At 54.6% G+C, this 26,416-nt stretch overlaps 2 protein-coding genes across 8 annotated transcripts in view; one reads left to right on the forward strand and one right to left on the reverse strand.

The window, feature by feature from the left end:
* DOT1L (DOT1 like histone lysine methyltransferase) overlaps positions 1–1,214 on the reverse strand; it is a 72,910-nt gene extending 71,696 nt beyond the window's left edge. For all 6 annotated transcript variants that reach the window (XR_005704102.1, XM_040086886.2, XM_040086885.2 and 3 more), the window contains exon 1: positions 1,081–1,214. Coding sequence is in view for 5 of the 6 variants with exons in the window: in XM_040086886.2 (XP_039942820.1) it covers positions 1,081–1,161 (81 nt within the window). In the remaining variant the exon portion in view is untranslated. The remainder of the gene's footprint in view (positions 1–1,080) is intronic.
* A 13,471-nt stretch (positions 1,215–14,685) lies between these two features.
* The window catches only part of AP3D1 (adaptor related protein complex 3 subunit delta 1), a 40,659-nt gene continuing 28,928 nt past the window's right edge, over positions 14,686–26,416 (forward strand). For both annotated transcript variants that reach the window (XM_040086890.2, XM_040086891.2), the window contains exon 1: positions 14,686–14,897. In XM_040086890.2, the coding sequence (XP_039942824.1) occupies positions 14,802–14,897 (96 nt within the window). In that variant the 5' untranslated portion in view covers positions 14,686–14,801. The remainder of the gene's footprint in view (positions 14,898–26,416) is intronic.

Consider the following 26,416-nt stretch of genomic DNA (forward strand, 5'->3'; position numbering starts at 1 on the left):
CCGAAAGGCAGGCGGCAGATAGGAGCAGGCAGCCGTCTCCCCCTGCCACGAGCGATATATCCCTAATCGCTCACGCACAACAAGAGACTGCCAGCCAAAGCGAGCGACAACATCAGCAGTATCAGCTGCCCCAGCCTGGGCGTCCCAGCGTGTTCTCGCCGGGAAGCGGCTCACGTACAACAGCACAGCCTGGAACGCAGGGATAATCAACAGTGCCTGCGCCAAGTAAACATATAGAGAGGCGTTCTGTCTTTGCAAACTGTGCTCCGAGGGGCTACGCGCAGTCAGGGAGAGAAATTGCTCAAGGGTTGATAGGAAGCCTACACACATCCAAAAATACCCCCCCCGGAGCCTTTCGCTTCTCGTGGGATTGTCACTAATTTGAACATGGACATTGTTATCAAGGTCACACATCGCTCGTCCGGGCTCGGGAGAAAGTCAGGCAAGTTAAGGAAAAACGCCGCTCGGTAGCTAAGCAAGGACAAGTGACATTTTATTTGGAAGCACGAGGATTGCGGCTGGCTCGAATTCTGCTCGGGATAAATAAAAAAGGGGAGCTCCAAGGGCACGGCTGGAGGGAAACTGGCGGCAGCCCCAGACACCAGCGTTGCCTCCAGACCCAGAACCGCCGCCGGCCGCTGTTTATTCCCACTCTGCGGCTGGTCCTGGGGGTCCCCACGACCACCCGAGGCCATCCATAATTCAAGCGCTATTCCCCCATCCAGAATCCCTGCATTCCGCCCCGCTCGCAGCAGCACCGGTTATTAACCAGTTACACGAGCCCAGCGCGAGGAAAACACGAAAACTTTTCATTAACCAGTCCTCCTCCTCCCCGCCCTTCGGTTTAGTCAACCAATTATAAAATGAAATTGGGGATTTGACTTCCAGGCGAGCGGCGGCGGCACCCGGGGCCGGGGCTCCGGGCAGGGGGGGGGGTGTGTTCCCGCACGGGGGGCGATCATCCCGACGGATCCCGGGAAGGGCCGGAGCCGAGGGATCTGCCCGGCGGGTGCCAGGGCCGGGGCAGGGCCGGGGGCGCTGACAGGGCGCGGGGCAGGTGCGGGGCCGGGCCATACTCACGTAGACGGGCAGCGGCCAGGGGTACACGGCGGGCTCGGCTCCCACGGGCGACTTCAGCCGCAGCTCCAGCCTCTCGCCCATGTCGGCAGCCGGAGGACGAGGCGGCGGCGGCCCCGCACCATGCTAGAGGGGCCGGCCGGGGCGGGGTGCGGCGGCCGGGCCGGGCCGGGGGCGTGGGGCGGCGCGGCGGGCGGGGGGCGGCGGGAGCGGCGGGGAGGGGCGGCCGGTGCCGGGGGGGCGGCGGGTCCCGTCCCTCCCTCTATTGTCGTTGGCGGCTCGCGGGGCTCTCGGGCGCCGCCGCCATCTTGGGCCGGCGTGAGGCGAAGCACAATGAGGCGCCGGGGCCGGGCCGGGCCGGGCCCGAGCGACGCGACAGACGCGGGGAGGGGGCGGGCGGGGAGAGGGGCGGGCGCGGCCCCGCGGTCCCTCCCCCCTTCCCTTCCCTCCCCTCCCTCCCCCTGTCCTCAGCTGCCCCCGCGCCGCGCGCGCTCCCGCGGGCCCCGCTCCCGCCTCCGCGCGCGGGATGCGGCGGGGACCGGGACCCCCGGACAGGGCGGGGTGGCACAGCGCGGGCACCGGCACCGGAGCAGTGCCCGGACAGAGCGGTGTGACACAGCGCGGGCACCCGGCACCGGAGCAGTGCCCGGACAGGGCCGGGTGGCACAGCGCGGGCACCCGGCACCGGAGCAGTGCCGGACAGGGCGGTGTGAGAGCGCGGGCACCCGGCACCGGAGCAGTGCCGGACAGGGCGGTGTGACACAGCGCGGGCACCGGGCACCGGAGCAGTGCCGGACAGGGCGGTGTGACACAGCGCGGGCACCCGGCACCGGAGCAGTGCCCGGACAGGGCAGTGTGAGAGCACGGGCACCCGGCACCGGAGCAGTGCCCGGACAGGGCGGTGTGACACAGCGCGGGCACCCGGCACCGGAGCAGTGCCCGGACAGGGTGGTGTGAGAGCGCGGGCACCCGGCACCGGAGCAGTGCCCGAGAGGGCGGGGTGGCACAGCGCGGGCACCCGGCACCGGAGCAGTGTCGGACAGGGCGGTGTGAGAGCGCGGGCACCGGCACCGGAGCAGTGCCCGAGAGGGCGGGGTGGCACAGCGCGGGCACCCGGCACCGGAGCAGTGCCGGACAGGGCGGTGTGAGAGCGCGGGCACCCGGCACCGGAGCAGTGCCCGGACAGGACGGTGTGACACAGCGCGGGCACCCGGCACCGGAGCAGCGCCGGCTGCGGCGTCACACCGTGGGACAGGGACAGGGGGGCACCTGGCACAGGAGGACAGGAGAGGCCATGGTGTCACACACGTGTGGCAAGGACAAGGGTGGCACCTGGCACAGGAGGGCAGGACAGGCAGTGGTGTCACATCGTGTGACAGGGACAGGGTGGCACAGGAGAACAGGACAGGCCATGGTGTCACATCGTGTGACAGGGACAAGGGTGGCACCTGGCACAGGAGAGCAGGACAGGCAGTGGTGTCACACCATGTGACAGGGACAGGGTGGCACCTGGCACAGGAGAGCAGGATGGGCTGCAGTGTCACGTGCGTGTGACGGGGTGAAGGTGGCATGGGCATGGCACAGGAAGGGACCGGTCACACTGTCACACATGTGACACGGCGAGGGTGGCACATAGGAGCAGAACAGGTTGTGGCATGACGTGTGACAAGGCAGAGGTTGGCACATGGGCACAACAGTGGGACAGACCACATTGTCACATGTGTGATGGAGAGAGGGTGGCACATGGAAGCAGGACGGGCTGTGGTGTGACACGGGTGACAGTGTGAGAGTGACACATGGCACATGGGAGAAGAACGGGTTGCACTGTGACACGTGTGACAAGGCTGAGGGTGGCACATGGCACACGGGAGCAGGATGGGCCACGCTGTCACACGTCAGATGTGGCACTCAGAGTCTGTGTAAGGGTGGAGCACCCACGTGACAGCACAAGGCTGATATCCTCCATGTGACAGCGTGGGGCTGGCACACAGCACTCGGGGGTTGCCAGGCTGGAATCCTGTCATCACACAGCAAGGGTGGCACATGGCATGCGGTGGTGCCACACACGTGTGGCAGGCAGGGGTGGGACCCTCTGTGTGACAGCACCAGGCTGGCATAGGACATCGATGTGGCCTTGCAGGGCTGGATCACTCGTGTGGTGGTGCAAGGCTGGCACACATGTGATGGCACAGGGCTGTCACACCCGTGTGAGGGCACAGGGCTGTCACACCCGTGTGAGGGCACAGGGCTGTCACACCCGTGTAAGGGCACAGGGCTGGCACACACATGTGAGGGTACAGGGCTGTCACACCCGTGTGAGGGCACAGGACTGGCACACCCATGTGATGGCACAGGGCTGTCACACCCATGTGATGGCACAGGGCTGGCACACCCGTGTGAGGGCACAGGGCTGGCACACCTGTGTGAGGGGACAGGGCTGGCACACCCGTGTGAGGGCACAGGGCTGTCACACCCATGTGAGGGCACAGGGCTGGCACACACATGTGATGGCACAGGGCTGGCACACCCGTGTGAGGGCACAGGGCTGGCACACATGTGAGGGCACAGGGCTGTCACACCCATGTGAGGGCACAGGGCTGTCACACACATGTGATGGCACAGGGCTGTCACACCCGTGTGAGGGCACAGGGCTGGCACACATGTGAGGGCACAGGGCTGTCACACCCGTGTGAGGGCACAGGGCTGGCACACATGTGAGGGCACAGGGCTGGCACACATGTGAGGGCACAGGGCTGGCACACACATGTGAGGGCACAGGGCTGTCACACCCGTGTGAGGGCACAGGGCTGGCACACCCGTGTGAGGGCACAGGGCTGGCACACCCATGTGAGGGCACAGGGCTGGCACACCCGTGTGAGGGCACAGGGCTGGCACACCCGTGTGAGGGCACAGGGCTGGCACACATCTGACCGTGCAGGGCTGTCACACACATGGCAGCATGTAGCTGCCATGCTCATGATGGCACAAGTCTGGCACGCACATGTGAGGGCACAGGGCTGTCACACATGTGATAGCACATAGCTGGCATAATTGTGATGGCACAAGCCTGGCACACATATGTGATGGCACAGGGCTGTCATATCCGTGTGGGGACACAGGGCTGGCACACACAACAGAGAACACAAGGCTGGCACACTCGTGATGGCACAGAGCTGGCACACTCGTGTGAGGCCAGGGCGTGCTCATGGGTCACTGGACCAAGTCCCCGAGCCCACATGGCTCCTGGTGCAAAGTCTGCACACGAGTGACGAGTGAGCTTTGCCCGGTGCCACACAGTCACAACCACAGGGGCTGTGTCACACCTGGGGGCACAGTTCCCATTGCACGCAGCTGTGTGTGCCAGGCTGTGCCAGGGGCTCCGCACAGCCCCAAGGAGGAGTTTCACTGGCACGGGCGAGCAGAGCTGAGCCCTGTGTGCAGCAGCGTCCGCTGGGGACGAGGGCACTGCGGGACACGGGGACACGGGGATGGGGGGACACGGGGATGGGGGGACACGGGGACGGGTCCATCAGCCACCGACACCAAGCGCTGGGTGCCGAGAGCAGCTGGCTGCAGCTACAGCCTTACAACACGGTGTAACCTGGGAGTAGGACTGAGTGCACCCCAGCCGGGCAGCGACAGGAGCGGGCAGTGCCCTGGGTGGGGGCTGGGAGCCGTGACACCGTCCTGCATCTCTAGAGCGGCCGGCGATGGGCACAATAGCGGCCGGCGATGGGCACAATAGTGGCCGGTGATGGGTTCAGCGGCAGCATTTTGCATGTCTATAGGTGTCCAGCTGGGCGATAAAATCAGGCCGGAGCTTCCTCCTTCACAGGCTTTTGGGTGATAATGTCCCTTTTCTGGGGACATGCGCATGCCCTGGGGTGCAGGGACATCTGGGAGCCCCTGCCACCCTGTCCTGAGGCACGGGGATATCTGAGTGCCCTGTGATCCTGCCCTGCCACCCTGCCTGGGGTTACAGAGACATTTTGGGGGTCCTGGCACTGTGTCCTGGGACCGGAGGGTATCTGTGTGCCTTCCCCTGGGTTTTGGGGATGTTGGGGGGCCCTGCCACCCTGCCCTGGGACCGGAGGGTATCTGTGTGCCTTCCCCTGGGTTTTGGGGATGTTGGGGGGGGGCCCTGCCACCCTGCCCTGGGACCGGAGGGTATCTGTGTGCCCTCCCCTGGATTTTGGGGTCGTTGGGGGGCCCTGCCACCCTGCCCTGCACTCCGAGGGAAGAGCACCCAGCCCCACCACAGAGCCCACACCCTCCCTGTCACATCTGCGCAGAGGGCACTGCCGGAGGGGGCCAGGGGACAGTGACACGGTGCCGGGTGCCATGCTCCATCTGAGGGCTGCAAGAGCAGCTGGGAGCAGCCGGTGTCTGCTGGGGGTGAGCACACATCCCTGCGGGACAGGAGCCGCCCGAGGAGGTGCCCGTAGCCCAGCTGGGCATGGGTGAGCCCAGGCTCTGAACTGCAGCCGGGTCCAGCAGAGCCAGATGCCACCAGGAAGGAAAAGCAATCCTTCCCCATCCCACCGGTGGTGGAAGTTGTGCTGGGAGCTGCTGCCCTGCCATGTTAGTGTGGGCTGGGATCTTTTCCCCCTTTTCCCCTCACTTTCTTGGCCAAAGACAAGTAAACAGGGCTCGGGGCAGGATGCTTTTGCCATCTGGCTCTCCTGGCTGTTGTCCCCAGTTTATTAATCCCATCATTCTTATGTCCTGCTGCAGAGGATGAGTCTCAGCCATGCTGGGGAGCTTGGGGGCCGTGGAGCTCAGCTTTGGTGCCCATGTGTCAGTGCCATCTCATCCTCTCTGCTCCAGCCCCGGGATGTGGCTCCAGGGCCAGGCAAATCCTCCTGCATTCAGTGAACCTCTGCGAATCCTTTGGCATGGAGATATTCGGTATTAGGGGTGAAAACTGGCGTCGTGGTGGGGGTCACTGCCAGCGGCCCTGTGCTCCACAGGAAGGCAGGGAATGCACCGTGCCTGAAGTGCATCCAGAGCCGTCCAGTGCCAGAGCAGGATATTCCCTGCAGAGGGATTTTGTACATTATTTAACACCTGTATTTTCTGACAGGTCTCTGCCTTCTGCAGAAACAGAAAAATAAAAAACTCTTTATTGGGGGCAGCTGCACAGCTCTGTGAAGGGGGCTGGGATGTGCCCCTGCTCCTGTCCCCATGGCTGCTCCCTTATCCAGAAACAGCTCCAAGGCCGGCTCCAAACTCATCCACTCCCCTCTTTGTAGCCTTTTTCTCCCCCTCAAACGTGTGTACGTGCAGAAAGCTCCATAGCTAGGCACGCTTTTCTATGGAAAACACTAAAATCATCAAGTCAGCAGTGCTTAAACTGCTCTGACTGCCTCTTAAATAATCAATTCATTTTTAATTAGCTTACCACAAAAATTCCATTAAATTTAAATAAATAGACATGGCAGGAGTTCTCCAAGGCACAGCGGGCTCCATTTAAAGAATTCTCTTTGAGTTCGTTAGGTTGGTCTTTAATCAGTTTGTCGTCCAAGTCCTTGTGTGGCCCAAGCAAGCTCCTGGGCTGCTAATAAAGAGTAATGGAAGCTTCCAGGATTCCCCAGATGAATCCCAACCATCTGGCCACCATGCAGGGGTTCAGTGCTGGAGCTGATGTCTCCTGGCAGGTAGTGGGGAGTGGGTCATTTTTGAAGCACCTGCCTAAATCAGAACATCCTTTCACTGATTTCTCTCAGTTTTACGTCTGGAAGTAGAGAGGGAAGCAAGGGAGGGCAATGCTCTGTTTTCTGCTGGTTCTGTGACCTGAACTGAGAGATGTGAAACCCCCTGAGAGCTGGGAGTCATCCTGTCCCCTTAGACTGCTCCGGATTTTTGCTTTTTTGGGTGTTTTGGGGGTCTATAAGAAATTTTGGGAGGGAGACAGGATGGAGGAAGGGCTTCTGAGTGCCATAGGGCAGGGTTAGATGAGATTTTGGGAAAGAATTCCTCCCTGTGAGGGTGGGGAGGCCCTGGCACAGGGTGCCCAGAGCAACTGTGGCTGCCCCTGGATCCCTGGCAGTGCCCAAGGCCAGGCTGGACAGGGCTGGGAGCAGCCTGGGACAGTGGGAGGTGTCCCTGCCATGGCAGGGGTGGCACTGGATGGGCTTTAAGGTTCCTCCCAAATCATTCCCTGATTCTTTGCCCCCTCACCCTGCAGCTCCTCTCTGCTGCACCAGGACATGCTGGGTGTTGCCAGGGTTCCAGAGCCTGATGATTTTCCAGGGACACCTGCAGCATTGGCCCTCCCAGAGAATCAAGAATCCACTTTCAAATCAGCAGCAGTTGGATTTTTCTGGTGCAGAGGTTTTTGGGGGGAGAGGTTCCCATCTCCTCCCCAGGTGTGCTGTTCCTGCTGCATCCCCCAGCTGCAGCTGCTGGCTCCAGGCTGGCACAATTCAGGGCTGAATTCTTTTTTCCACCACCAGATGAACCAGTTTGGATAGGGAGGAATGGGGAAGCTCTGCACAGCTCCGTGCGCACAACTCCACTCCTGTAGCCCTGGAAAAGAGATTTTTTTCCCTGGCAAGAGTGTACAGTGGGCAGCTGGTGCCCAGAGGCAGCTGGCACAGCCCCTCCTGTCCTGCTGCTCCCACATCCCACCTCTGCTCCCACACAGCCCCAGCCAGGGATCCCCTGGAATGGGGGTCCCCACTGTGCAGGCACGGGGGGACACAGGGAGGGCATTAATGCACCGAGGACACTTTGCACAAGCAGTGCTCTGACACTCTGTGCACAAACCACGTGCAAAGGCACCTCTGGAGCTCATCCCACACTGGGGTTACTCCCCTTGGGCTGTGGGGTCGGTTTTTGTCATGTTCCTGTGTTCATTGATGCTCAGGCGGGGCCAGCGCTTGGCACAGGGGCTTGAGGTGCTCATCAGCCCCTCGGATGTGAACCTGCCTCCCAGCAGCAGCTCGTCTCCAGTATTGACCCAGTTTAGCTGACAATAACAAGCTGCATCACGAGGCAGGTTAATTCAGGCGAGTTTGTTCCCATCAGATTAAATATCCCAAGCGGAGCCCCAGCAGTGCCAGGGCAGGGTGCTGGTGGTCCACAGCCCCAGGGATGGAGCCAGCTCCCTGCTCCCACACCCCGCTCTGATGGCCGTGCACAACTTCCCTTTCCCTCGTGCAGAATGCCTCATGTGTGCAACTTTCCAAGCCTCACTTTAATTTCTTGGGGTCAATCCTGCATGGCACCAAGGAGTTCCCTTCCAAATCATGGAGCAGCATCTGTCCTTTCCCTCTGTCCTGCCAACTCTGGGCCAAATCTCTCCAGGGATGCTCTGGCTGCTGTTGCCACAACAACAAAGTGATGCAACAGTTTCCTCTGCACCGGGAGTCCTGTTGATGTTGGTCACCACTTGGGGTGGGTGAGGCTTCAAAGCCGTGCTGGTGCCAGCAGAGGTCCAGGCAGGATAAAGCCACTTGTGGTTGTCAGTGTCCCCCTTTTGGACAGTCTCAGACTGGGTTTGATTCCAGTTGGGAGCTCTTCCTCCCTAGGGAGATGTGGCTGCCAGTGCTGGAGCCTCCCTCACGCAGAGATGGGAGCACTGTACACGAGGAGCCAGAGCCCCAGATTCAGCAGGGAAGGAGATGGACAAAGGACAAATCCAGGCACAGCTGATGGCTCACGAGTCACCTGCTGAGCCCCCCGGAGCAGCCCTGAACCCCAGGGAAGGTACCAGCAACAGGGTGGCTCCCTCCCACCCAGCCCTTGGAGGTTCCCACCAGCTCAGCTCTGCTTCGCCAGGGGAAACCAAACCCAATTTGGTCCTTTTAGGCTCTGCTGGAGCTTGGATTGCCCAATGCTGCAGTTCTGGCTGTGTCTAACCCCACATGGCTGGAGAACTTCTGGAGAGCCCCTGGTGCCGTCCAGGGACCCTCTGCCCTGCTCTGGCCCCTGGCAGAGGGGACAGAGAGGCCAAACCAGGTCCCATGGGTGGGCTGGGGTGTCCCCACTGCTGCCTCTCACTTCTCTCGCCCTTTTTTGCCCCTTTGTTTGGGCATCCTGGCTCCATCTCACAGGCAGAGGGAGAGCAGTGCCCAGCTTTCCCCTGGCTCCGGGCTCTTCCCAGCCTCCCCCTTGCCGACCCAGCCCGCTCCAGTGTGGCACCGTTTGGGACCGATTCCGAGCATTTTCTTAGATGTGGAATTTGTGAGCAGGAGGCGGGTGTTTAACCCTCAGGCTCCATCCCCGCTCCAGGACAGCTCCATCCCCGCTGCATCCAACCCCTCGCCCCTATTTCAGCGGGGAACGTGGGGGCACAAAGGCTCTGGCTGGGTGGGGGCGAAGGGACCGTGCCAGCTGTACGTGCGGCCGTGCCAGACCCGCCTGCGACCCGGAGCGCCCCAAGGCAGCCGCGGCACACGGAGCCCCCTGAATGGGTCCCTTGTCCCCGCAGCGCCGGCTGGCCACGTGTCCCGCCCCGTGCCTGGCCCGCGGGGACACCGGGGACACCGGCTGCCCCCGCGCCCCGCCCCACGGCACACCCGGCACCCGCACCCTAATGGGGGGTGGGACCGTATTTGGGTCACCCATCGTCCGAATGCGAGCACCCGGCACCCCCAACCAGCCCCCAGTGCCGCATCACCCCAGCGCCACCCACGGGGCACCCGTCACCCAAAGTGGGTCCCATCGGGAACCCATCGCCCATCCAGGCACGGTTCACGCAGCACCCAAACACGGGGCATCCATCGCCTCGCCCCCCAAAGGCGGGGCGCTCCCCGCCCCCGACACAGCCCCCCACGCGTGTCCCCCTCCCCGGCAGCTCCCGCCGCGTCCCCCCGGTTCTCCCGGGCCGCAGGCGCCACCTCGCGGGGACGAGCAGGGACGGGCGGAGCGGGGTCTGCGCGGGCACCCCGACAGCGGCGCCCCAAAACGGGCACCCCGCTATGGGGCACCTGGGTATGGGCACCCCACCACGGGCATCCCGGTAAAGACATTCCAAGGCGGGGCACCCCAGCATGATGCACCCCAAAACTGGCACCCCAAAATGAGCGTCCTGTCGTGGGCACCTCAGCATGGGGACTGCGATATGGGGGCACCCCAATATGGGCACTCCACTGTTGTCACCGCGGGGCAGGACACCCTGGCACAGTCACCCCCATCCTGAGGGTCCCATAAAGGACAACCCAGCATGGGACCCCCCAAAAAAGGCATTCTGACACGGGCATCACAGCAAAGACACTCCAACGCAGGTACCCCAATACGGGCACGCGGGCATGGGGCACCCCAATGTAAGCACCCCAAAATGGGCACCCCAAAGCGGGCATCCTGTCACAGGCACTTCAGCATGGTGACTGCAACATGGGGCACCCCAATGTAAGCACCCCAAAATGGACACCCCAAAGTGGACATCCTGTCACAGGCACCTCAACATGGCGACTGTAACATGGGGCACCCCAGTGTAGGCACCCCAAAGTGAGCATCCTGTCACAAGCACCTCAGCATGGTGACTGCAACATGGGGCACCCCAGAATGGGCATCCCAAAATGGGCACCCCAAAGCGGGCATCCTGTCACAGGCACCTCAACATGGCGACTGCAACATGGGGCGCCCCAGTGTGGGCACCCCCAAACGGATACTCTGGTATTGTCACCGGGGACAGGGCACCCTGGCACAGTCACCCATCCATAAAGGACACCCCGACACGGGACACCCCAAAAAGAGCACAGGATTCCTGGCAAGGACACTCCAACACAGGCACCCCAATATGGGTACCCAGGCATGGGGCACCCCAAAAGGAGCACTCCAAAGTGGACATCCTGCCATGAGAACCCTGGCTGGACCCTTGGATGCTGAACAGTCCCAATTTCATGTTTCTTCCCTTCAGATCAATTTACATAAAAATCACAATTAACATAATCAAGCACAACCTCTTTAAACTTCCTTGGGATGGGAAATCCACAGAGTGCTCGAAGTGCCAGGGATGGGGGGAAAGCTCTTGGAAGCTGTGCCATGGGGGAAAATCAAAAAGCAGCTCAGACACAGCTCCGTGGGGGATGTGGTGGCCGGGATTGTGTTTTCCCGCTGACAGTGGGATTCAGCAGCTCGTCACAGAGCTCTCCCAAGGCACAGCATTCCTCAGGGATGCTCGCCGTCAGCGGCTGGAGATGCAGCTGGAGTGGGAAAATTCCTTCCCTGGGAACGCTGCCTGCGTAAGTGCAACAGGGGAAACAGGAGGTGGCGTCATTTATTTAAAAAAAAAAAAAAAAAAAAAAAAAATAAAAAATCTGAACCGCAAAAGCTGGGAGTGTTAAGGTTTAGGTATCACAGATGGCAGCAATTAGATTTAAAACAATGTTCTTAATTAAAGGTGATCATAAGAGGATTCCAAACTCTTCAGCATTTGCAGGAAGAAGAGTGAAAAAGTCAGTAGTGTCCCAAATTCAGTTTTTAAGGCTGAATTAAGTCAGGCTGCCTCAGGAGGAGAAATCCTTGGAAATGCAGCTGGGAGGGTTCAAATCTTGCCAAATCCATCTGTAGGTGCTCCCCACACCTCGGGGTGCTGCGTGTCCCAGCCTGGGCTTCCCTGCCTGGCCCTGCCCTGGGGGTGTGAGGCTGTCACAAAGTGACAGTGTGACAGGCAAGGGGCTGGGTTAATAAAAGGGATTTTCACAAGGTTTTTGGGGATCCAGTCAAAGGCAGGGGACAGGGGAGGGGACAGGGGAGGGGGCAGTGACAGTACAGGTGGGCACAGCCAGCCCTTCCCAACCACGGCCTCATCCTGGTAGCTGGATGTTCTCCATACCATGAGGACTCCAGCAAACACAACTCTTCCCTTTGACTTTTTCCCTTAAAAAGGGAAACCTCCTGCATAGAGACTGATGTGTGCAGCTATTTCTGAACAAAACCAGCACAACACCCGGGCTCCTCTCTCTGCCCCGGGGCCAACACAAACCTGCTGCAAAGCTCAGGCTGAAGGCAGAGAACAAAAGGAAAAACACTGGGAGCAAGAGAAATCCTTTTCCTTCCCCTTTTGTGCAGCAGCTCAGAATCCCAGGTGGATCTTGGCAAGGTCACATCTCCTTTTTGTTTGTAAGCTCCTTTCTCTTTATTTCCCTCCTTTCCCTGATGCTGGAATCCTGCTCTGGAGATGAAGGTGGGGTGGGAAGGCAGCTCCTGTACATTTTGTTTTCCCTCTCCTGTTCCCTGTCACCACCCACCAGCAGTGGGGACGTCACCCACGGGTAGGGGCTCATCCAGGAGTGTTGGGCACGTGGGCAGAGGACAAGCTGTGGTCACAGGGACACTGAATCACTGCCCACTCTGTGCCCACACGTGTGGGGACACCCACAAGGCTCCATGTCCCCCTGGCCATCACCCACCACGTCACCTGTCACCTGTCACAGCTGTTCCACACCCACACTGGTCACCCGGGGCAGTGGGTGATGGTGCTCAGTGGGTGCTCAGGTGTGGCAGCCCGTGGAGCTGCATCCCCAACAGACATGGCCCAAAATTTGGCTCTATTGGCCGTGCAGTCACTGCTGACACCCGCGGGCAGAGGGGAGAGGTGGAGCTCTGCCAGCCCCACCCTGTGGGACCCGCACCCCACGGAGGGATCCACAGCCCCGTGGGGGGATCCCCATCCCTATGGAAGGACCCTTGGCCCCACAGATGACCTACATCCCCGTGGAGAGGTCCCCATCCCTGCGGGGGGACCCCTGACACCATGGAGGGACTCTCAGCTCTAGAAAGGACCTGCAGACCCACAGAGGTGTCTGCATCCCTATGGAGGGTTCCTCAGCCCCATGGAGCGACCCTCATCCCCATGGAGTGACCTCCATCCCCATGGAAGGATCCCACTCCCCTGGGAGGACCCCTATCCCCATGGAGTGACCTCCATCCCCACGGAAGGATCCCACTCCCCTGGGAGGACCCCCATCCCCATGGAGTGACCTCCATCCCCACAGAAGGATCCCACTCCCCTGGGAGGACCCTCATCCCCATGGAGTGACCTCCATCCCCAAGGAAGGATCCCACTCCCCTGGGAGGACCCCTATCCCTATGGAGTGACGTCCATCCCCACGGAAGGATCCCACTCCCCTGGGAGGACCCCCATCCCCATGGAGTGACCTCCATCCCCACAGAAGGATCCCACTCCCCTGGGAGGACCCCTATCCCCATGGAGTGACCTCCATCCCCACGGAAGGACCCCCAGCCTCACGGAGGGAGCCCCATCCCCATGGAGGGAGCCCTGTCCCCACGCGTGTCCCCATCGCTCTGCCACGCGGGACCCGAGGGGGCGTGGCCGGGGCGTGGCCGGGGGCGTGGCCAGTGCTGTGACAGTGACACTCGTGGCAGCAGTGAGGCGGCTGTGGCGGGCCGGGGGCGGGAATTAATCCCAGAAAAAGTCAAGTGACCGCACTGGGCCATCAGCTCCCACCTTCCTGCTCCGCCAGGGCCACCCAGAGCCCAGGGCAAAGGATTGTTCTGGAATGTCCCCAGTGAGGGAGACCCCACTCTTTCCCTGGGCAGCCTGTTCGGTGCTTGGCCACTTGCACAGCAAAGAAGTTCTGCCTCATGTCCAGGTGGAAGATCCTGGGCATCCGTTCCACCTGTTCCTCTGGAGCAGAGCCTGGGCCGTGCTCTGAGCTCTCCCTGCTGGCACGGACACGCAGGGCTGCGAGCCCCTTTCACCTGGGTCTCCTCTGGAGGCTGAACAGCCCCAGAACAGCTCCCAGCCGCGCCTCGTAGGAGAGATGCTCCAGTCCCTTCATCATGTCCACAGCCCCCATGGACCCCACTCCAGGACCTCCGTGTCTCGCTGATCCCGAGGAGCCCAGGACTGAACACAGCACTCCAGCTGAGCTCCACCAGGGCTGAGGAAGGGGCAGGATCAGCTCCCATGTCCTCCCACCCGATGCTCCTCCTAACACAGCCCGGAATCCCACCGGCCTCTTGGCCCCCCTCAGGACCAGCAGCTCATTAAATGCTCAGTGTTCGCTCCAAGCGCTTCCAGGGTTGTGGCTTTCTCTGTTTGTTCTTTCCAACCCCATGGCATGAGGGGGGCAGCATCCCCTCCCGGGCCGCCACCCTCATGAGGGGACAGCGGGGAGTGGGCGGAGCTCTGGGGCGGGCGTGGCTTTGCTGAGGCGGCGGGGCGGGCTCGGGGCGGGCTCAGACGGCTCGAGGGGCGCGGGCCGGGCGGGTGGGCGGGGCTGGGGGAGGGGCACGGAGGTGGGGCGGGGTCGGAGGCGCGGCCACATGGGGAGGGGGCGTGTCTGGAGCGCGGGGATGCGGGCAGCGGGGGCAGGGGGTGTGTCCGGACGGGGGGGGCGTGCCCAAGGCGATAGGGGCGCGGCTGAGAGCGGCGAGGCGTGGCCAGGCGGGGGCGCGGCCTGGGCGGAGGGGCGGGGCTGGAGAACGCCTGGCGGACGGTGGCGGCCTGGGGGCGTGGCCGGACTGTCGGGGCGTGGCCGCATTGGAGGCGTGGCCGAGCCCTCAGCTGACCGGCCGCCATTTTGTCGGTGCCGGATCCCCAGCGCCGCCCGGAGCTGTGCCTGTGGCCGGGGTCGCCCGTGCCAGCCCGTCCGCCAGGGCAGCTCCGCCCGTGCCCTTCCGCTTCCCTCGGCATGTGAGCGCCCCGGCACCGCTGCTCTCACCCGGCTCGAGCGGCAGCAGCACCGCGGCGGCCCCCCCGGCCGGGCCCGGCCCCTCAGCCCGGCGCAGGCCCCGCCGCCGCCGCCGCCATGGCGCTGAAGATGGTGAAGGGCAGCATCGACCGTATGTTTGACAAGAACCTGCAGGACCTGGTGCGCGGCATCCGCAATCACAAGGAGGATGAGGTGAGGGGACCCTTCCCCGCGCTCCGGCCCGGGGATGTCGCCGCTGTCCGCTGGGGCCGTGTCTGGGAAGGGAGTGTTGAGTTGGGAAGGGGGAAGCGGGAGTCAGAACGAGGAAGGTGACGCTGGGGTGTGGGGCAGGAGGGACAGGCTGGGTGAGAGCACGAGAGTTAAGACGGGAGGGTCGTGCTTGGTGCTCACCTTTCCATTCAGTGTGTTGTTGTGGTGTTGAGATCCGTGGTTTACATACGGATAGATATGTATATAAACACGCGCGAATGTATACATACGTATTATAGAGGAATAATATAGAGGAATTCCATCCTCTCCAGCCCTACAGTCACGTGCTGTAGTCAGCTGTATATTCTTCACCCTGAAGCTGTTATACAGGAGAAAGCTTCTAATTCAGCTTTCAGATCATTCATGCCTAGTGTCTCCTGACTAAAATGTCCTTCTCTAAGAGCTTTTCTAGGCAGCAATCGGTTCTCCGTGTTGGCCTGTTATCCACTCGTGTGAAAAGCACGTGATCAGGAAATTAGTGTAGGTGAAATAATTAGTCATCAAGAACGTGTTATGCGAGACTCCACAGTGAGGTGTCACATGGTAATTGAGAAGTAACGGGCCTTAATGTCATTTATGTTCATCTTCAAGTAACTCATGAAGCCTGAGAAGCTTTCTTAATGTTGGTCTAACAGCTGGGTTTTGCTGGTGTGTTGGGGGTTGCTGTGGGGTCAGTGTCAGCTATCAAAAGCACCTGGAAAAGTTGTAAACGCGTAACTAAATGAAGAACTTTACTAGGAAAGCTGATCTTCCTTGCTAGTGCTAATGAACTGAAACACAAAATACGACATCCAAAATCTCTGTGAAGCCCCCTGTGCACCGGACAAGGGGTGGTTTGGCAGTGGACATACCTGAGAAACTTCTGTTTTTCACAGAATATTGGAATATGCTGGGTTGGAAGGGACCCGTCAGGGTCGTTGAATCCAATTTATTTCAGCATTTGTTAAATTTATGGTATTGGTTTGGTGGCAGAGGAAGGCAGGGGTGCTATGCAGTGCCCTGAAAAGCGTGGGAAGCACCACAAAGTGGCAACACCAAATTTGTATGGAATGTGTGAGCCTAATGTGGTCTGTCAGAGCAGTACCTGGTGAACAGTATTCTTATGGAGCCCCCCAATGTGTTGTGCTGCTTTTAGTACATCTGCTTTACTCCTTTGTGCATAGGACAGAAAGTGTTTTATCAGCTGTCAAACTCCTAAGGAACCTCCTGGTCAAGGTCTAGGCCTTTGTGGCACCGGTTCTTTGAAAAGAATTGAATGTTCTTTCTAAAATAATTTTGTGACAAATAGCTTCATAAAGAGAATTGTGAGCCACACTGAGTCTGTTCTCAATTTGTGACAAGAAATGGTTAAAATGTATTGGTTTTGGTGCCCTTTGGAGTTAGGAAAAAACACTCCTTGGACAATTTTGTAGGGCTCTGTGTACTTGCAGGAAGCTGTTCCTGAGGTATGTGCACACTCTGGGATTCAGTGAGGTCAAAGCAATATGTTGTCTCTTACAACGGCTGGGCTGCAGCATGATGGGATTTTAAACTCTTCAGTTTGGAGTACAAATGGTGAGATTTTGAAATAGATAACTGTAGGGATAATACCTTTTTGTGTCCTCATGAGCACAGCAAAAATTAAAACCCAGACGAGGATGTGTTCAGCTGATTAAGATATTGCACCGGTAGAACCTGTGTGTTTGGGAATCCTTCAAACATTTTTCTTAATTCCAGAGAGTGACTGCATTCAGTGCAGGACTGTGCCTTTTCCTGGCTCAGCTGGAGAGGGCTGTAAACCTGCTGTTGAGATTTTGGGTGTGGATTCAGTGGATTCATTTCCCAGGCAGTGGCCAGGGACATTGGCTAATTTTCAGGTGATGTTACAAAATCAGAATGCTGTTTTAGAGGAAGTAGCTGCAGAAATTCTTCCTCTTTTTCCTACAGTGCTTCCATTGTTCGTTGTATCATTTAAATATTGCTCCAGTGCTGTAGTTCAACCAGCATTTGTGTGTTTCAAGATAATTGTCTAAGCCTAAGACAGACACTCTATCTTGTTCAGAAAAGCAAATTTGTTTAAAACAGTGTGCTTTAGTAGGGAGGATATCGGCTATTGGTCTTGGCTCAACAAGAGTTTCTCCAGGAAGAGTTGTCTGTGAAAAGGAGCTACTGTGGTTGTTAAATAGCAATGCCATGAAGAGAAATGAAGGCAAGATTGCTGTTTTGACTTCTGATTTGCTTGTACTTTTTGCAGGAAGTTAGTTTATTTACATGTCGTGGGGGTTGTGTTTTGGAATTTAATCACATGGAAAAATCTGCCATCACTTATTCCCTCATCCCCCTGGGTAGTCTCTCGTGGTAGATCTGAGATGGAAAGATTCATTCCTTTCCTCTTCTTAGCAGGTACCACATGAGCCTGTCTGGTATTTCACAGTCCATCGAGGCTGTAGGAGTGCTGGGCACCGCAGTTCACAGAGTTCTCAATGCAGTTCTTTGACAGCCCCACTGTGTTCTTGCTTGATGAGTTTGTGTTCTTCCTGTGCTGCTGTGACCTAAATCTCACAGCCCAAGGAGTGTTCTGAACTCAGAGGAGGCCACATCTCTTCATGGGTAAGTTTTGTGTGCTCCTCAGCTCCTTAGAGGAGCTGAGAATGCTGGAGGCTGCCCGGCCCTCGAGCTCACAGCCTCTCTGCAGCGTGTTCCCTCCCTGTCAGAGGCATTTCCATTGTGTGACCCATTTATTTTGAGTTTAAAACACGGGAACTGAAGGGATGGACTTCCTTAGGGACATGAGGTAGGAGAGAGGAGGTGGTTAACTCTGTTACTGCTCTGTGCAGACTTCTGTCCATTCCAGTGTTCTGGGGAGTACTGGAGCTGCGTTGTCCTGCAGAGTGAGTGCTGTGTGCAAGCAGTGAGGTGGCAGAACAGCATTAGCTCCTTCCCAGGTCTGACACGTGTTTACTTTCCAACACATGCTTTAGTTCCTGTGCTGTTTCCCAGCACCAGTTCAAAGCCAAACTTGGTCCTACTGCGTTTTCCTGACTTTTCACTTCCAATACCTCATTCTCTCCCTTTTATTGGGAGAAGGAATGCTTTTGCTAATGAAAGTGGTGTTTTCCAGCAGTTATGAGGTGGTTTGCCATGGAGTATCTTCTCCCACTTTGTGCCTCCTGCTTTGGGATCTGCTCCACAGCATGCTCAGGAGAGAAATGCCTTGTACCATAGGCTGTTAAAGTGTACTGGGTTTTTGCCAAGATTGTCCAAACTGAAAAATTATATCTGTTCTCCTAAATGTGTAATAAGAGATAGGATAATTCTTTGATACTGTTTGACCTTGCACAGTGTCTTTCATTCATGGTTAAAAGTTTATTTTTCCCAACAAGGAAGCTCCTGTCAGATGCTGATGTGAGATGTTGCTTTATAAAACTGAAATTATAAAGTAACAGAAACAGATATTAATGAGTGTGCTTAGGCTCACTCAGACAGTAGCCCTCTCTTTCAGGTGTCTTTGATTTACTGCAGAACACTTAAGGAGAGAGAAGGGATTAAAAAGTCCTGTACAAAATACATGTGCACTTCTCTTATAATATGAGAAAATTGTCCCCCTCTTTCCTCAAAGACTCTGCTGTGTGTGCCAGTATTAGCCCTTTGTGGTTTTGGTAATCGATATTTCCAGGAAAAATCATATTGAAAAATTCCCATTTTCTGTCTGTGGTGTTGGGTGGTAAAGTATCTCATTGCTGGTTTACACTTAAACTGTTGTGGAAGGTTGAAAGGAACAAACAGTGCTGCTGGTTGGGGGAAAAATTACTTTCAGTTACTAATATAATGCTAAATGGGAGGAGCACTGTGTGTCATGCTGTGAAATGTGTGTTTTACTGTCAGCCTGGGCTTTCCAGCCTGGCAGTGGCTTCTTGCTGTTCACTGAGTGTTACACGAGGACAGGACACTTGTTAAAAAAGCTTTTCCCCCTACATAAAGGGCTGCTGTGTTCCACTGCTGGTTTCCAGCATCTTCTCTGACACATTTTCAGATGAAATGATGATGTGAGAAGTTTTGAGGAATTTTTTCACATCACAAAACCCTTCTGGGCTCAGCCTGTCCTCAGTGAGGCTGAAGGCCTACTCATGCTGTGGCTTCTGATGGCCACTGGTGCAATATTAGTATTTGATGGTAAAGGATGTGGGATGGAACGTAATCAGGGAATTTTGAGGGATGCTAAACAGCTTGTTGGTGCCTGAAAGAGCAGACCAACTGCTGGGCAGTGCAGTTCATTGATGACAGACAGCTCTTTCAGGCACTGCTGCTCGATCAGTTACTGTGTGTCAGATACATGTTGATATCTTTGAAGGCAGCTCATTATTCCACCCACTTCCAAGTGGATCTGGAGTTGCTATTGTTAATTCTTCGCGTGTGTGAATCACTGGGAAAGACAAAGTCGGAAAGAGAAACAATACACAGAGACGGTTGGATAAGGACCTCACACCACTGGGTGAGAAACCAGTGTGGGACTGGCCTGTGAGGCCCAGTGTGGTGTCCTGCCTTACCTGCTGTGTCACGGACACAAAGGGCCTGGAGCATGGAACACGAGCCAAGATGTGGGCTTGTTCTGTGATTACAGGCAGGAGCAGCTGAGGCTTTGCATTAGTGCTGCCTTTCATTAGCTTCTTGCTTTCTGCTGTATTAAATATTACTTAATTGACTGTGGCGTAAGTGGGGATAATAGCTTTGTTCCCAGTCCTGATCATTTTATAGCTGTCTCTGCTGAGGGTTTGAAATGCTCTGAACAGATCTGCACTGGCACATGTGGGAGTAAATATTGTGCCCAGGCAGGTCTGGGGGAGAGGAAGAGCTGTCTGGTACCTAAGAAACAGAGTGACCATCCACTGTACCTTTAGTGAGGCCAGGGGAAAAACAGCCAGAAAAATCAAAGTAAAATATGGACACAAATACATTTCTGCACTGTGATCAATTGCAGGGAGTTGTTTATTTGGTGCTTCTTTGATGCAGATCTTTGTCCCAGTGCTGAGTGCAGAAAATGGAGCTTTTTGTGATTTCTTGCCATTGGTGTCCATGAAAGTGACCGAAAACCTCTTCCTCCACAGCGTGGGTTAGAGAATACATTTGTGTACAGACAGCACCTTTAGGTTTTTCACTTGGATGTGTTCTTGGGAGTCCATCCCATTCCTGGCGCCCTGTGAAGGGCGGCAAAACACGACAGGCACCAGAAAGAACCAAGTCATGGGACTGGTTACAAGGAGGTATTTGTGTTCATTCGGTTATTAAAGACTGCTGATCATTCACGCTGAGAAATTGAAATGCTTCATCATCTAAGGGGGAATCTGCTAAAATCCAGGCGTCAGGAAGGATAAAAATATTTGAATAGGGTAGAAGTTGCAGAAAATAACATTGGTGGTGGTAGTGTTTAGTAGCTTAGAAAGGTGGTTGAGTGGGGTTTTTTAAATAAGAAGCAAATGTTCAAAGTAAGTGAAATAAGTGAGCCCTTTAGAATCCTGAGTGTATCTGGGTATTAGGAATGTTTGATTCCTACCAGCTCCCCCTCAGTCACTGCCCAGCAGGCTGAGCAGTCAGTTTGTACACTCCATAGCTGAGTGCTGGTTTTAGTATTAGCTGTTTCTTTTTTTATTTTTATATCCATGATGACCTAGATGTTCAAACCTCACAACTTCCCCCGAGAAATCCCCGTGTTGGAAGGTGTATAAATGGAGGGAGGTGTCAATGTGGGAATGCTGAAACTTTCTTCTGGTTGGCCCAATCTTTATGGCAAAGCTGTATAAATTACATTGCCCCAAGTGGATCACTGTTTTAATCAGCTCCAGCCTTGAGAGTGGAAGTTTGTTTAGTGTGAGTGGTGTGATTGTACAGTAGGGAGGAGGTGAACAAACTTACTTTAATTGCACAAATATTTGTGCTGAATTTAAGAAGTCAGGAGTGGCCATGAGCCATCTTTTTCTTCATTGTCCTCCCTACCTTTCCATAACTGCAAAGTACTCACAGCTGTGCGTGAATCAGAGTTAGATCTTTGTAGTATTTCCTGTGTCACATTTTTATTTGGTATTAATACGTCATTAAGCGTCTTTTTTTGGTTTCTCCCTGATCTGCTTCAGTCATCTGAGTCTCAGCAACAATCACTACTTTAGTTCCTTAGGAGGAAGTGGCTGTTTCCTATGCATCCAACAAAGCATGTGCTTCAATGAAGCCTGCCTTTATCAGAGCCTGAAACTGCACAGAGATGTCTGGAACAAGCAAGTTGAAAAAATCTACTGTAAAAACACTTGCATAGCTTTTTGCATAGTAATGTAAAAATAAAATTTGGGTACATCTTGTATTTGCAAGGATGAGCACTTTTATCTGACACATCTCTCCAGGCTTAAAAGTTGTCTGCTCAGATATGCTTTAGACAGCACAGACCCCTGAGGATTGTTTAATTGCTGTGCAATTAAATTAACAAATGCTGTGATCAGACTTGAGATGTGCTTATATTAAGGGACTGATCAGACTGGAGATAATTAAGGGACATCTCTAGACCCTTGCTGCTGCTGCCTGCTTACTGATTTACCGGTGTTTGGGGCTTGCTGATTGCCACTTTCCTGATTCCCAAGGTGCCAGCAGTGATCTTGGCACTGCCCACCTGGGAGGGGGCCAGGATGCTTCATGTAGCTCCAGCTTCCTGCATCAGTGCCCTTCTGTGGGCATTTCAGTGTGAAATCCTGAATTGTCTTTGGGTAAGCCACCAAAGAGGAGCTGACCATAGGGAATTGCCAGAACACCCCAGCGCTTGGAGGGATGCTGCAGGTGATTGCAGTCACTTTGGAGAAGCAGCTGCAGCTCTACAGCTCTTTCGTTCTTGAAATCTGATCTTTGTGTTACAGGCCTGTGCAGAAGATCCTGAATGTTTTTCTGCGGTGCCTTAAGGGCTGTAGTGGTTGGTCTGGGGTTGAGTATCTGCCCTGAAATTGGTGCACAGTAGTTGCATGGATAGCGTTTCTCTGAATTTTTAGAATAAGGTTCAAAGGTTTTAATTGGCTTATGAGTCACTTTAGGATGGATGCGTGCATGCATCATGCCAGATTTCAGTTGATGTGTGTAACTTCAGCAAACATTAACAAAAGGAAAAACTGTAATCCAACTTTTTGCATTCCTTCCTCTGTGTTCTTTGGCCAAGGAGTCCTGTGATCTCACTGTGCTTGTACCAGACAAGGGGGCAGTGGGTAATGCATCGTGTTTCTAATAAATAAAATAGAAGTCTGCATCAAATGAACCAGCAGAACCTCGTGCCTCTGGTGTTGTCTCTCAGGGCAGTACGTTGGGCTGGCATCTTTAGCCTGCCTGAGGATGAGCCAGTAAATCCCTGGAAAGCTGGGTAGCAAGGACAAAACTAAGGCTTGTGAAGACATGTACAGCAATGCTGTTTATCAACAGCTGAGTGAAAGATAAGCTTGGCTGTATGGAAATGCCTTCCTGAGCCCTTTGTTGCAGCTGAGTGCTCTCTGCCCTGCTGGACTCCGGCTGCTGCAAATCCATCCAGATGAACATTGTTCAGCTTCCCATCACTGCTGCCTCTCTGTTCTGTGCTCAGCTGCTTTGCCATGGTTTTGGTGAAGTTACTTGTGAGGAGCATGTGTGGGAACACGTGCCTTGGAATTCTTTCTATCCAGCCATGGAGTAGCCTTAACAAAAGATCCTGTTATTTATCTCAAATAGCTTTTTCTACAGTAGTTAAATAATACAGTATTTTTATGGAAATGATTGTGTAGTGTCTTGATCTCTAATGCTGTGTCCAAGTCAGTAGAAAGCAGCACATTTTGCTCTTTAATGCCCTTGTCTGTTACTTCAGTTGATTCATTCAGTACTGTCATGGTACAACGTGTCCAGGTACTGCAAACGCTGGAGGTGTTCTGACTGGTTCAGTGGTGTTTGACATCAGGTGCTGCTTTTGGGGGTTTGAGAGAAGCCTGGCAAGTGGTAAATACTTCCTCCCAGCCTTCTGTCCAAGTCAGGAGCTGGCAGCTGATCTGTGTTGTGCTGGAAATGGGATCTGCTGCCTGAAGCATGAACAGATCTGAAAGTCCCTTCACCTCCACAAGGTGCCTGTGGTGTAACTGCCTTTGCTGTTGAGCATCTTGGTCCCATTGCAAAGTTGCAGCAGCGGGCATCTTCCTCTCATGTGAGACCATCATGTGCTTGTGCTCAGCGTGATCTCACGGAGTTTGTCTCAAAGTCCTAGTGCATAAAACAGAAGAAATGTTACATTTTGTGCTTATTTATTTTTATTACCTAAGTATTCTAAACATTTCTGTTTTACCTTGGTGTAATTTCAGACGTATCAGAAAATACCTTGCTCCTTGTGGCATTTGCTGTTAATAATTCTTTCCTTAAAACACAGTATTTAACCCAAGAGAAATAGGAACTAATGTTCACTGACATTTTGCTCTTTCATCTGGATGTTGCAGTGATAGGTTTGAATCTCAAATCAAGAGCATTTGGTTTGCTGGGTTGCAACCCAAGTGGTAGAAATGTGAGTCTGTCTACTCTTGGGTTTAGAAGATGGTTTGTGGCTGAAATGAAAATACAGCTTCTTAAAGACTACTGGAAATGAGTAGTTTACACGATTAAATTTAATATAAACGTTCTGCAGTGATCTCCATTCCAGTCGTTAGTGTGTTTCTGTCAAGTACTGAAAGAAAGTACAGCATGGAGAATCACATTTCTTAGGAATGTAATTGTCATACAGATTAGTGGGGTTTTTTTTTATCTGCTTGCTTGAGAAAGATAAGGCTTTTGTGAGCATCTCTGAAATTGTCAGCAAACCCCAAGTTCTGTCTGGGCTTGGAATAAAGCTTTAGTGTTTTTCAAAGTTAAGTCAAAAAACATGGCCGGGAAATGAAAAATCCTAGAAAATTATATTTTTGGCTTCTTACCATGACCCACTCTCCCCTTCCTCCTTCCATTTCAAAGGGACTGTGTCTTTGATTCACGATGCTTTCTTTCTTATTTTAGCCACTCACGTTCATTAAATGCACATATTTTCTAGGTGAGATCTTGGAATTCTTGAGGAATTTGGGCTTGTTTTAAAAAACAGCTTTTGTATTTTGTTAATGGACATAAAATGTTCCAGCTTCTCGTTGGTGCCATGCTTTGAGAAGTGCACTTGTGGCTGTGCTGCTCTCACGGCTTTGTTGAGTACTCGCTGCTCACATCTGCAGGCTGCACTTGGGTTTTAGCTGAGCTGCTCCGGGCGTGTTCCTGTAATGCTCCTTGGGAGACAGAACAATTACCAGAGTGGTTGCTATAGCATTTCATTAAGGACCTTTTCCACCGAGGCTGGGAAGGCTCCTTTCCCACTTGGCGGCCTAGCAGGATAAAAGAGATCCTCAGCTCCTTGCCTGCTGCTCTCAGAGGCTTCAGCTCTGCTGCTGGCAGAGCTCTGCCCCTGTTGCCACTCTTCCTCCTGAGAGGGTTCCTGTGCCTCATGGCTCTGCCTGTCCTCACCACCCTGCCCGAGGGGCTGCCGGGCAGTGCCTGGCTCCCTCAGGGCATCTGGCTGGGCACATCCACAGCTCTGTAAATGTTGGGGCTTAGAAATGCTCCTCAGTCAAACTGGCTAGAATGCGTGAGCCATCAACACAAAAGTTGCAAATTACACTGTCACGGAATTAGTAAGGAATTATGAGCTAAGAAATGTATTGATATTGTGATGAATGCTTAATGGGAGCATAAATGAACTCTTGGCACTGCTGTTGCCCCATCTTGAATCCTGGGGTCAGGTTTGGGCCCCACATGATAAAAAGACATTGAGGGGCTGGAGCTTGTCCAGGGCAGGGACTAGAGCACAAGAGTGGTGAGGAGCAGCTGAGGGAGCTGGGCAGGGTCTGGAGCCCCAGGAGGGGCTGAGGGAGCTGGAAAGGGGCTCAGCCTGGAGAAAAGGAGGCTCAGGGGGCCCTTGTGGCTCTGCACAACTCCTGACGGGAGGGGACAGCCGGGGGGGTCGGGCTGTGCTCCCAGGGAACAGGGACAGGAGGAGAGGGAACTGTTTGAAGTTGTGCCAGGGAAAGTTTAGATTTGATATTGGGAAAAATTGCTTCATAGAAAATGTGGCCAAGCATTGGAACGGGCTGCCCAGGGCAGTCATGGAGTCACCGTCCCTGGAAGCGTTCAGAAAAAATGTGGATGTGTCATTTGGGGGCATGTTTTGGTGATGAACATGGCAGTGCTGGATTAGCAGCTGTTGAACTTGTTGATCCTAGAGGGCTTTTTCAACCTTAATGGTTTTGTGATTCATGGGGCCTCAAAAGCATTTAAGGAAAAACTGAGTTGGTTTTATCCTGGGAAATATTTATTTTTAATTACCACACTAGGAAATTCCTATATTAGAAGGATTTATGCAAATATGTAATTGATGCTGGGTAAGATTCTTTGCTGTGTCACTGTGTAAATTCGGTTGTGAGGTTTTTTTTCTCTCAAATATTTAGGCCTTGCTGAGTGACTACAATTTTTTTCATTGCATCAAGTGGTTGTTCTCCCTTTTGCTGTCTGGTGTGACCCCACTGAGCAGCTCATGGGCTGCACTGAGGGCTGTGGATATCAGTGGAAAGCGCTTTGGTGCAGGACCTGCGGGTCCTGTGCATGCCCAGGTCAGCGTTCCACCAGCCAGAGCCTCACTAAGGATCCTCTCCCGCCTCTGGGTTCCCTCCCAGCTCTGTGGGTGTGAAATGTGGCAGCAGATCCAGCTGGGCGTGGTGCTTGGCTTTCAGATTTAGGAGAGAGACTGAATAGATCAGTTTTCCTCATATTGCTCATTCACGGCAGTGCTGCTCCACAGGATTAACAAAAAGTTAATACCTGCTGATCCTGTAAAGCTTTCTATATATAGTGCCTGCCATTCCTTGGAGTGTTTTGGAAGAACTCCTTTCTGCTCTCTCTAATCCCTTTTTTTTCAGTTGCAGATCTGATTCTGAGTTCTGTAATATGCTTTTCCAGAGGCTGGACTAACTGGTAGGCAGGGATTTATTTACCTGTGGGATGTTGGGGCTGGTGACTTTGGAGCTTGTGTTTCACTGTGCCGGGCTGGGCACTGCTGAACTTCCCTGTATTCTTATTTTTTCCCCCCTCCTGCTCACACCGTGAGTTGTGCTCAACTCTGAAGAGGTTGCCAGGAAGCTTAAGCTAATGTTTGAATAGTTTGGGGATAGATGCAGTGGGAAATAAGTGAGGCTTTTGGTTATGGATGTAAAGACTCAGAATCTGTGTGTCAGTGTTCTTCTGCAACAAGATACACGCGGGAAGGATTCTGTGACGCTGTTCCAGAGTGCTCCTCTGTGGGTATAAAATATTCAAGGCCAAGTACAATATATTTGTAGATCAGTTGCATGTTGTGTAAGTCACTCTTTCAGCATCTTTGAAGTATTTATTTTCTGCTCTCAGAAGGGTTTTTTTTAGTTTATACTCAAGAGTTTAAACTT

The sequence above is a fragment of the Hirundo rustica genome, chromosome 26, assembly GCF_015227805.2.
Source record: "Hirundo rustica isolate bHirRus1 chromosome 26, bHirRus1.pri.v3, whole genome shotgun sequence".
Lineage (NCBI taxonomy): Eukaryota > Metazoa > Chordata > Aves > Passeriformes > Hirundinidae > Hirundo > Hirundo rustica.